This window comes from Capricornis sumatraensis, chromosome 20, assembly GCF_032405125.1.
Source record: "Capricornis sumatraensis isolate serow.1 chromosome 20, serow.2, whole genome shotgun sequence".
Classification (NCBI taxonomy): Eukaryota; Metazoa; Chordata; class Mammalia; order Artiodactyla; family Bovidae; genus Capricornis; species Capricornis sumatraensis.
Window position 1 is genome coordinate 15319426 of NC_091088.1, and position 12033 is coordinate 15331458.

The following is a 12033-nucleotide window of genomic DNA, read 5'->3' on the forward strand; positions in this document are numbered from 1 at the left end:
TTCTCTCACTTGCGAATCCATAGAGCCTCTGGACTAAAGTCCTCTGAGTTCTTTCCAAGGAAGTTGGAACCCAGTGGGATACTGAAGATGCAAAAAGCAATTAAGTGATGTGCTGTATCCTGGGGAGAGTCCATCTGATGTTTCTGGACTAAGTGCTATTTCAGTTGTTAGAAAGGCATGGCTTTCCATGCCCTATCAAAGACTCTGCAGATCAACCAAATGCAGGTCCTTCATGCCAAATGGAGCAATTGAATTGTTTGACTAATTGAGCTATGAGTATGCGGATAGATGGTACAGTCTTAAGAGAGAGCAAGCAATGTACAATCTTTTTTTTTTTAAACCAGCATACTGCTGAAATAAAGCCATGCTCTTCTGTGTGCAAGCATAGGTTGCTAGAAGTAGATCCAGGCACTTCTGACTCTGGGAGGAGCACAGCTCCCAAGATGACTGACCCCACGCTACTACTGGTCATCACACATCCTCACACATGCGTACAAGCAGAGTCTGGCCACCAACTCTGAGAGGCCTGAAACTTATGTGTAGACCAGTTTGCAAGTCTCCACAGAATGTGAATAATGTATTTAGGACCATTTACCCATGTCGGATGTGAGTGCACGGATCACAGACTCACCCCAGAACACTTATAAGAATAGCACAAATTCCATATTGAGTTTGTACCTATCTGTATGAGTAGGACTGCTCTATATTTTACAGTAAATTTAAATCTATCTACATTTTTATATTTTCCTGGGATCATAATATAGCTTAATTTGCTTCCTCACACATAGATGGTAAGAAATCTATGCCTTTTCCATCCCTGAGAACCACGTTCAAAAGAAAGAAATAGAAAAACATAAAATCAGGATCGGGAGGATTAAGCCCCTTAATTCACGTACCACACTTCCCATTTCAGCTGCAGTTTTGTCTCCCAGCTAAAGTTTGTCTCTTCGTGACATTTGCATTAAGCCCAGAGGACATTTTGAGTGGAAACACGCTGAAAGCATAATTGAAACGCTGAGTGGTGCCATTCATCTAATTTGCATTTTTCCCCCAGGTGGGGAGTTTTCACTTCCCCCTTTCTTCTCCTGGGGTGTTCACAGATTATCACAGAGAATGATGTTGCACAATTGATTCCAATAAATCCCCATGTACAGTGTATTATATGTATAATGTTTCCCAGTAGCTATTTTAAATGCCATAGTGATAAACTATGTAAGGAAGTTCTTTGTAGGTGCAGAATAGTACAGATAGCTCCTTTTCCCCCTCACACAGAGGTTTTCAATATTTGTTTACAAGTTTAATTGTTTGTTATAATTTTTCCTTTCAATTATCCTCATGGTGTTATTCTGAGCTTAGGAGGTTATCTATATAGAAACATCTATTTTTTACATAACAGACATAAACTATTCCACTTCATCCTTAATATGTTCTTTGAACTCTGCACCCTGGAGCATGCACTGGCTTGGTCTCTGAGAATCACTGACATCTCGATTGTGTCAACAAGGTTCAGAATGTAAGGTTCATAATGATTCAGGGCTGGTGCTATCAACTGTGCCCTTTAATAGGAAATTTAAGGTGAGATTGCAGTCAGTGGGGAAGTAGGGTCTGTTTCCTTCAGGAGCAAGAAGAAACAAAGACTGTGTTTTGAATACTTTTGATTAAGTATTCAATTGCGATTGTTGGTTTGGTCTAGATTGTGCCTTCTCCGAGGTTTGTGTCTTTCTCAAGACCTCATTATTTATGTTATATGTATTCTTATGTTATCTATATATTATATTATTTTATAAACTATGAAAGTGAAAGTAAAAGTGAAGTCGCTCAGTCGTGTCTGACTCTTTGCGACCCCATGGACTGTAGCCTACCGGCTCCTCCGTCCATGGGATTTTCCGGGCAAAGGTACTGGAGTGGGTTGCTATTTTATATTACATTATTATTGTTGCCGCTGCTGCTAAGTCGCTTCAGTCGTGTCCGACTCTGTGCGACCCCATAGACGGCAGCCCACCAGGCTCCCCCATCCCTGGGATGCTCCAGGCAAGAACACTGGAGTGGGTTGCCATTTCCTTCTCCAATGCATGAAAGTGAAAAGTGAAAGTGAAGTCACTGAGTCGTGTCCAACTCTCAGCGACCCCATGGACTGCAGCCCACCAGGCCCCTCCGTCCATGGGATTTTCCAGGAAAGAGTACTGGAGTGGGGTGCCATTGCCTTCTCTGACATTATTATTGTTAGGTAGTGAGAATAGGAAACAGGAGTCCAAAATGGCAGCCTGTGAAAATAGAACGAAGGAAGGTCCGAGGACCGGAGTGAGGACCTCAGATAGAGCAAACAGCACCCCTGGCTGGCCTGATTTACACAGCGCAGGCCCGGGGGAGGAGAAGACAAAGACCAAGAGGGGCCAGACGCCGGGGGTCTCTCTCCCGTGCACGCTGTGTATTCACTCTCTCTCTCTCTCTCTCTTCTCTCCGCGTCTTTGGGTTGGCATGCCCTCACCTCTTGAGGATGTTTTTTCCTGTTATTTTCTAAATAAAACTGAGCTGTAACACAGAGGTGTAACACGGATCTATCTAAGAGCTATAACACGGTCTGTCTGAGAGCTGTGACACACCGAGGGCTTTAACGTCTGTCACTTCAAATTTTTGTTGAGACGAGACAGAACCGAGGAGAATACACTCACCTGACATTATAATATATATAATATACTATACATAGATTTTATATATAGTATATTATTATGTTATAAATATTATTTCAAATGTCAGAACCCCTCCTAGAATATATAGGATAATCATATTGGGTTCATTTAGGATTTTCCATAAAATATTACAGAAAAAACATGAACAAACTTCTCATCCAACTCAATATAATTGTATCAGAGCCTTTCTAGATTACAAACCTGAGTATGGTGGACCTAAGCATGAATTTGTTTAAATGAGAGAGGAATTTAGCCCAAGCCAGCATTTCTGGAGCATGGAACACACATCATTACTACACACAAGGACTAATGTATGTTTTTACTTGCCTCTTTAGTTCAGTTCAGTTCAGTTCAGTTCATTCGCTCAGTCGTGTCCGACTCTTTGCGACCCCATGAATCGCAGCACGCCAGGCCTCCCTCTCCATCACCATCTCCCGGAGTGCACTCAGACTCACATCCATCAAGTTCGTGATGCCATCCAGCCATCTTATCCTCGGTTGTCCCCTTCTTCTCCTGCCCCCAATCCCTCCCAGCATCAGAATCTTTTCCAATGAGTCAACTCTTCGCATAAGGTGGCCAAAGTACTGGAGCTTCAGCTTTAGCATCATTCCTTCCAAAGAAATCCCAGGGTTGATCTCCTTCAGAATGGACTGGTTGGATCTCCTTGCCATCCAAGGGACTCTCAAGAGTCTTCTCCAACACCACAGTTCAAAAGCATCAATTCTTCGGTGCTCAGCCTTCTTCACAGTCCAACTCTCACATCCATACATGACCACAGGAAAAACCATAGCCTTGACTAGACAGACCTTAGTCGGCAAAGTAATGTCTCTGCTTTTGAATATACTATCTAGGTTGGTCATAACTTTTCTTCCAAGGAGTAAGCGTCTTTTAATTTCATGGCTGCAGTCACCATCTGCAGTGATTATGGAGCCCCCCAAAAATAAAATCTGACACTGTTTCTACTGTTTCCCCATCTATTTCCCATGAAGTGATAGGACTGGATGCCATGATCTTCGTTTTCTGAATGTTGAGCTGTAAGCCAACTTTTTCACTCTCCTCTTTCACTTTCATCAAGAGGCTTTTTAGCTCCTCTTCACTTTCTGCCATAAGGGTGGTGTCATCTGCATATCTGAGGTTATTGATATTTCTCCCAGCAATCTTGATTCCAGCTTGTGTTTCTTCCAGTCCAGTGTTTCTCATGATGTACTTTGCATATAAGTTAAATAAGCAGCATGACAATATACAGCCTTAACGTACTCCTTTTGCTATTTGGAACCAGTCTGTTTTTCCATGTCCAGTTCTAACTTTTGCTTCCTGACCTGCATACAGATTTCTCAAGAGGCAGGTTAGGTGGTCTGGTATTCCCATCTCTTGAGGAATTTTCCACAGTTTACTGTGATCCACACAGTCAAAGGCTTTGGCATAGCCAATAAAGCAGAAATAGTTGTTTTTCTTGAACTCTCTTGCTTTTTCCATGATCCAGCGAATGTTGGCAATTTGATCTCTGGTTCCTCCGCCTTTTCTAAATCCAGCTTGAACATCACGGAGTTCATGGTTCACATATTGCTGAAGCCTGGCTTGGAGAATTTTGAGCATTACTTTACTAGCATGTGAGATGAGTGCAATTGTGTGGTAGTTTGAGCACTCTTTGGCATTGCCTTTCTTTGGAATCGGAATGAAAACTGACCTTTTCCAGTCCTGTGGCCATTGCTGAGTTTTCCAAATTTGCTGGCATATTGAGTGCAGCACTTTCACAGCACCATCTTTCAGGATTTGAAACAGCTCAACTGAAATTCCATCACCTCCACTAGCTTTGTTCGTAGTGATGCTTTCTAAGGCCCACTTGACTTCACATTCCAAGATGTCTGGCTCTAGATTAGTGATCACATCATCATGATTATCTGTGTCATGAAGATCTTTTTTGTACAGTTCTTCCGTGTATTCTTGCCACCTCTTCTTAATATCTTCTGCTTCTGTTAGCCTCCTTAAATTTTTAGGAAAATACGTTTGGCAGATTCATCATGTACTATAAAGATTATCTTTAAATAATTGTATAAGTAAAAATGTGAGTCAATTAAAAGAAAAATATTAAGGGAATAACAGATCAGGTATGAAAGCATGGCTAGATTGTGAATCTGGAAGCTGAGTGATTGAAGGAAGTAACACATTCGCTTAGGCAGACGACCTAGACTAACTGGCCTTAACCTCATTCAGACTCTCTAAGTCTCAGCTTCCAGAGGGAAAAAAAAGTATTCACCGCAGATAGATAATGTAAGGATTCTTTGCAATTACGAATGTAAAAATTTCAGCAGAGTGCCGTTCTTTTAGGAAAAAAGAATACCTTAGACAACTTTGTGGAGTCCGCTGTGGGCAGACACTGTAATTTTACTCCTTTGAAGTTGTTTTCCCTTCGTGATCTCTCAAGTGAGATAGGTAGAGCTTTGCCAAGAAAAGTGGGAGGATTCAAAGATGGGCAAGGCTGGATCAGAATCATCTGCCTCGTTGCTTTAGCCTCAGCAGGAATATCTGTAGTAACGATCTCCATGGTAACCGCCTGGGCCAGAGCACCAGTACCTGACTGGACAGAGGCAGAAGGACCCAAGAGGCAGTCAGAAAACAGCTAGAAGAAGGAAGTTGTGTAGAAAAGGAAAGAGAACTCCTTCAATGCCCAGAATCACAGGAAAATTGATGATGGTAATTCTTGTTCATGGAGCATTGTAATAGAGCACTGCCACCGGCTGCAACTCTCGTGGCCGTTGCTGCCTGCCATAACCCCCAGCCCTTTCCCAGAAAATGGTTACCACCAGACCATTAGACAGTCACTCAGCCATTGGTCGGTGCAGCCGTGGGTCTCTCTCGCCAGGGCAACTGTCACTCAGTGCCCATTGGTAGTCCTGCGCAGCCATTGGTCGGCACCACAGTGGGCTCCTCCCCCTGAATAACCGTGTACCAGCGGCCATTAGTAGGACATGAGCCAACAGTCCTCCTAATGGTGATCCTCAGATGGAGAGCGAGGTGAGAGGCAGACCTGGCCTGGCGCAGTGGGTGAGTTGGGGGCTCAGGGAACAAGTTGGGGGCTGTGTGCTGTGGAGCTCCAGAGCCCTCACCAAGGCCGCCCACTGGCCGGGTCCAGGCCTTGAGGTGGCGATGACCCTCTCCCCCATTCCCGCCTCGGTGACCTAATGGCAGCGGCCATCTCTGGGACCAGCCCCCACTGGGCAGTGTGAGGAGCTTGAGGCCAGCTGGGGCCTGAGCACCTGGCTCCCACAGCAGTGGTGGCTCGACAGGTCTGGGGACCTGGCCCTGAGGGAGCTGCCAGTGGAGACCTGCCTCTTCAGCCAGGCCTGGGCACTGGCAGGAAAACCCAGCCTGGGTGCTGGGCAAACACTCTGGGGCAGGGTAACCAGTGCCTGCAGGGACCCCCTCCTCTCAGCCAGGCCTGGACCTCCGAGGGTGAAAGTTGTGCTGAGGGACCTGGCCCGGACTTATCAGAAGAGAGAATAGCATTTGTTTGGTGGGAGTTTAGAGGAATGTTATTACCTGACTGTGACCTTACGGTTCAAGAACAAAGGATCTGACACCAAGAAGTTTGCAACAATTACCCACACCCCTTCCTCACCTTTCCTATTAAAGGGCTTCGCGGAGAGCTTTCGGGCAGTTTGGGGTTTTTAAGGCATGACCCACCTGTCTCCTTGCACAGCCCTGCAGGAAACCTTTCTCTGTTCCACACTGATATTTTGGTATTGTTCAGCCTCACAATACCAAGGCTGATACCAAGGTATGGTATTGTCAGGCACACAAATTTGTGTTTCAGTAATAGCACCAGGTGTTATTATCTTGTTTAATGCTTATCATAAGAACTGTAGTACCTACGAGGGGAGGTACTATTATTTTTTCTGTTACTGAGTCCAAGTTCACTCTACTCACCACATGACAGGTCAGTAAGTCTACAGACAGAGTGTTCTGGCAAAAAATATGACTTTATTCAGAAAGCCTGCAGACAAAGATGACAGACTAATGTCTCAAAATAAAACCATCTTGTCTGGGTCTGGATGCCAGTTTCTTCTCTAGAATGGGGGGTTGGGGGGCTGAGAAAGCAAACTAAAAAGGCATATATCTTGCACATACCTCCTGGAATGGCAAGCCTTGGGAGGGGATGTGCTAATTTCTTCCTTCCTATAGCCATCCGCAGGTAGACAAGGTCCTGCACAGAAGCATTTAGGCTTAACACTCAGGCAGAGGGGCAGGGTTCCCCATGGCAGGCCATTATGTATGGACAGTGTCCTTTTAGTGAACGAAAGCAACAAGAAGCAAAGGTTAAAGTAAAAGAAATGGAGCCATAATTGGCTTTTCCCTGTAACAGTTCCACTTTGTAGATGAAGACATTGAGGTTCAAGGGAAAAGTCATTTGCCCATGATCTCAGGGCCGCTACAAATGAGCCAGGACTGGAAAGGGGCTGAGACACCTACTCTTAAAACTGCCCCTTCACAGAGCATGGGAATAACAGTTCCTGGCATGCTAGGTCCCCAACCCTGGCTTCATGCCAGGAATCACTGGGAAATGTGGAAACCTGGCATCTTGACAAGCAGTCCATTGTCCAAGGTCCCAGTGCTTGACCCTGGCTGCATTAGATTCATCTGGGAAATCTTAAAGAGATACCAGTGCCTGGACCCCAGTCCTCCTCTTTCCAACTCAACTCGGTTGGGAGTTGAAGCGGGTATTGCTTTTTTCTTTTTTTTTTTTTTTTTAAATTCTCTAAACTATTCTCATAGCCTTAAAAAATGCCCCCAGTCTAAAGCACTCATTCCTGGACTGGTAAAAGGTGTCTAAAATATACAAGACCCAATCATGCAACCTTAGTTACCTGATACCACAAGTCAGGAAGAGAGCGAGGATATATTGAGGGCCTACTATGCGCCGGGTCCTAAATGCAGGTCTGTCTCTCAGGATGTCCTCGCCTGGTACCTCTGATGACCTGGAGGGGTTGGTGAGAGGCCTGAGGGGGTCAGGATGGGGCAGCAGCTCTTTTCCCTCTCGTTAACCTGTTTCTGGGAAGTGGATGTGCTGAGAGCTTGAGCTGTAGATCTAGACTGATCAGCCTGAGAACAGGTGCCTGCCTTTCCTGGGTGTGTGGTCTTGAGCATGTTAGTCAGTCTCTCCAAGGCTCAGTTCTTTCCTCCCATAGTATGGAAATAATGTGTGTAGACTGTGCATTCTCAGCGGGGCTCTGTGTCACCAAAGGGGTGACATGGGTTCTTGGGAGAAAGACAAACAATTGTACTTTGTGTGTGTGTGTAGAATAGATATCCGTGCAGTCAGTAAACAGATAGGGCTATGACGCTGGCAATGCATGAGAGGGCTGACGATTAGGCAACAGTCTCTAAAAACACTTCTGGGCCGGGGGAGATAATAAAAATAAACCTGGGAAATGCTGCTGTAACTTAGAGTGGTTGTGAGGCTGAAAGGAGAGACCGGATGTACTGGCCTTATGACAGAGCCTGGCACTCAGATGCCACTCAATAAACGCTGAGTACATAACTGTTCTTTGCCAAAACTTCATTCAGCACTCACACACAGATCCCAACCATACTTAGCAGCTATGCAAAGCTTTATAGGGATTCTGAAGGAAGAAAAGGCACCACCCCTGACTTCACCAAGGAGCTAAGTGAAAGTTGAGCACAGGAGGTGAAATGCTGTCACGACTGGCTGTACATAGAGCCTGGGGAACTAAGGGGAGGCTGTGGCTGAGTCCTTCATTCCCTACCTGTCTCCACTGCTGGGCTCAACCTAGATGAGGGGTGACAAGGGGCCTTCGTCTCAGTTCCCAGCCTTGTCCGCAGTATCCTCTGCCCCCCGTGTGGAAGCAGGGAAGAGGTTCTCTTTGTGCACTGAAAGGCTTAGCACCTGCCTGGGACAGGGGCGCTGATTAGGAAGGCTTCACTGAGCGGAGTCCTTTGCCTAGCCGAAGCCAGGAGGCCACGAGAGGATGCAGTGGTGAGGGGCAGCACGCGTGGGTCTGGGTGCAGAGTGGTGAGTCGCATTTAATGGTCAAAGACCGCTCCAGCGTGAAACTTCCCAGCCTACTCACACTCCTTCTGTTTCTGTTCATTTGTTTTGTTTTGGCCAGTGACCTTCAGTGACTGCAAGGGAAATGACAAGCTGCACTATGAGGTCTCAAGCCCATACTTCAAGGTGAACAACAATGGCAGCTTAGTTGCCCTGAGAAACATAACCACGGTGGGCAAGACTCTGTTCGTCCATGCCCGGACTCCCTATGCAGAAGACATGGCAGAACTCGTAATTGTTGGAGGGAAAGACATCCAGGGCTCCTTACAGGTAATGTAATCACTTAGGATAAGTTGGTCCAAGGAGGAACACTGCAATTTGTGTGTCTTATGTGGAAAATGGGTCTTTGGCTTATTATTGGTCAAGAGTCTTTTTGTTGTTTGCAAATGATAGAAACCTAAGTCAAAAAAAAAAAAAAACCACGGCGTGGCTAGGGGAACTGATTGGGTCGTGTGACAGAGACCTCAGAGACAGCTTTGCCTGCTAGCATGGCTGTGCGTCCATGCCCAAATGATGGCTTTAGCTTTGGTCCTTCTCCGTTTGTGATTCCACTCTTCTTCCACTGACTTCGCCTGTAGACAGTCACAGCCCTTCCTGCTTCCTGGTGTGGTCTCAGCAGCTTCACGTCATCTTCCCAGTCTGAAGTCATCTCAAAGAGCATCTCTTCCTATACTGCCACCCCAAGCTTGAAATCAAGTCCCACTGGCTCTCCTCAGAGCATGCTCCCATCCCTGATTCAGTTTCTATGACAACTGGATCCTGATGCTCTAGTTGGCTAAGCCTGAGGCACATGCCTTGTCCTGAGATCAGGATGAGTTCAGCCCCACCTAAAATATACGGACTGAGGGTGAAAGAGTTAGTTACTCAAATTAGGATGCTGTCATCTAAGAAAGGGAAGTGGGGGATATGCAGGTGAGAAGCACAGTCGCACACTGGAGTTGTATGTGAGGCTGCTCCTTTGCCACACACTGGTGTCCATCCCCTTCTACACGCACCTGTATGAAGCTCTCTGCCCCTGCACACATGTGACTGTAGGAATGCCACAAACTGCTCTTCAGGCTTCCTGATTGTGTCATCCGGGGACATTTGGTACTGTAAATTTACTTACTTCCCCATCACCAGGAGCTCAGAGACTCTGTGGCTTTCTCAATTACAGAAAGGGAAGACACACAGCAAGACCCTGGGAAAATAATTACAATAATAATGGTGTGTCCCCAGCTTGGTGCGACTGGACTAGCCTTTCTCCTACCTGCTGCTGGCCTGCTCCTACCCACTTTATCAAAGCCTGTGGTTCCCACTGCTTTTCTCCATCTGTCACACTCCCAGTAACCCTGCTTCACCTGTTCATTTTGTTCAGTGGTGGAGTGAACACCAATCCCACAGCTGGGGAGCAGAGACAGTACAAATGGCGTCGTGAGTGCTGCTCTCCTGCCAACGCTGTCTGTGTGATCTTGAAAGAGTCACGCAACTTCCTTACCTGCAGATGAGAGGGGTTACATAGTCTGCAGCGGCAAGAAAGTGGTACATGGGCTGCCCTACTCCACCACAGTATACGTTGCAGACATTGCTAATCACCCTGCTTGACCCGAGTATCACTCCCAAGACAGTGCTTCTGAAAGCTACTATCCATTGATCACTGAGAGATGTTTCTAGGGCTGGAGTATATCTGCTGTCCCTGGACTTGAAAAACTCCATAATACCTCTTCGTGTCTGTGAATCTGTGAGTTAAGCATAGGTAGAAAGCTAAACGTGAATCCAGTGTGCCACTGATGTTCTCAAAACAAAGCAGGATCTTGGTGAATACATCCCAGTGTGGAAACCCACTGGCACCGCGAAAGAGAGTTCACCTCTCACTTAACCATGGTTATTTTCACAGCAGCTCACTAACTCATGATGTAAATGACTTCCACATGCCTAGCAACACAGCTGCCAGGATGTGCAGTACGAAATGCTTCTTGGGAACAAGTAAACGGTACAGAGATTCACAGACGGGGGTTTTGCATGTGGGATAGAATGAAGTTAGATCAGTGTTCATTGTGATTGACAGCTCATCTCTAAATCTAGAAAAGACAGTGTCACATTTAGCTCCAAGCAGAACAGATGGGATTTGAGACATTCCCTGGGACAAAACTTCACCTTGCTGGGCTTGGAGTCCTGGCATTATTACCAAGAGACTCAGCCATGAAGAGCTGGTCACTTGTGCCCCAGAAAGAGCCCCTCTAGAAGCCCAGCTCCTCTAGAAGCCCAGCTCCTCGGAGCCCTGGCCGTCTCCTATTCATCTCTGTCTGAACACACTGTCCACAAAGCTTGGTGGCTATTGTTTGCTTCTTGTAAAGTAGGGGGGAGGCTGCTGTGCCATTCAGTTTACCAACTCCAGCAGAATAGGCATTTATCTCCCACCTTCAGTAATTTTATGAGATTTGAAAATCAGCCTTGTGAAGTTGCCCAGATATGTCCATAATATAAAGGTTAAAAAAAAAAAAAGAAAAAAAGAAAAACGAAAGAGAAAAGGCTAGGAAAATAAAATAGCTAGCCAGAGAATCCCTCTAAGGAAAGCACAGTCCTTAATAGATACCCAGTTAGTATTTTTGAAGCCCTACTGTGTGTGGTGCAGCAGGCCAGCTAGAGAAGGAAAGCAATGGGTTCAAGAGCCAGCCCAGCTCCTGCCTGGGGAGAGAAAGGGACCATGTATGTTAACAAGTACCAACAGGGAGGCTATGGTGACGGCTGCTCCGTGCCTTTAGAGAAGGGGGGAGGGCTGCTGAGGACAGCCAGTGCCTGCTTGGGGCTCACTGCACACTTCCTGCTGCCCTCATGGGCCACACATGCTGATTCGTCTAATCCCCCCACCACCTTGGAGGCCCATGCTGCTGGCCTCATTTTACAGACTGGGGTAACTGAGGCACAAAGAGATGAGTGAGAGCTTGTACTGCTTAGTGGGACTCTCATGAGTGTGTGTGTCTCAGGGTCTGCTTTAATGTGCTATTTCTAACCCTCCCAACCTCCCTGAGAGGCTGCTAATGGTACCCCCTTCCCACAGATGTGAGAACTTGGCCAATATCCCCTTGCTTGCAGTTGGCAGAATCAAGATTGAGGCTCTGGCCTCTCCATCCATTCTCCTTCTGCCACTTTGCTCGCCAGCCAACTGCCACCTGGGTGGCTTCCCATGGGTCCAAAGATGAGGGCATGAGTTAGAGCAGTATAGTAGCAATGAGGGGAAGACCATCAAAGGAAGATGTGGTTTGAAGGAAAACAGAGCCAAGAGCCAGCATCCCA

General features: G+C 46.4%; 1 protein-coding gene across 1 annotated transcript in view; it reads left to right on the forward strand.

Moving 5' to 3' along the window:
• The window catches only part of CDH13 (cadherin 13), a 1023138-nt gene that overhangs the window by 370398 nt on the left and 640707 nt on the right, over positions 1-12033 (forward strand). The window contains exon 3 of the mRNA XM_068992038.1: positions 8819-9027. Within this exon, the coding sequence (XP_068848139.1) occupies positions 8819-9027 (209 nt within the window). The remainder of the gene's footprint in view (positions 1-8818; positions 9028-12033) is intronic.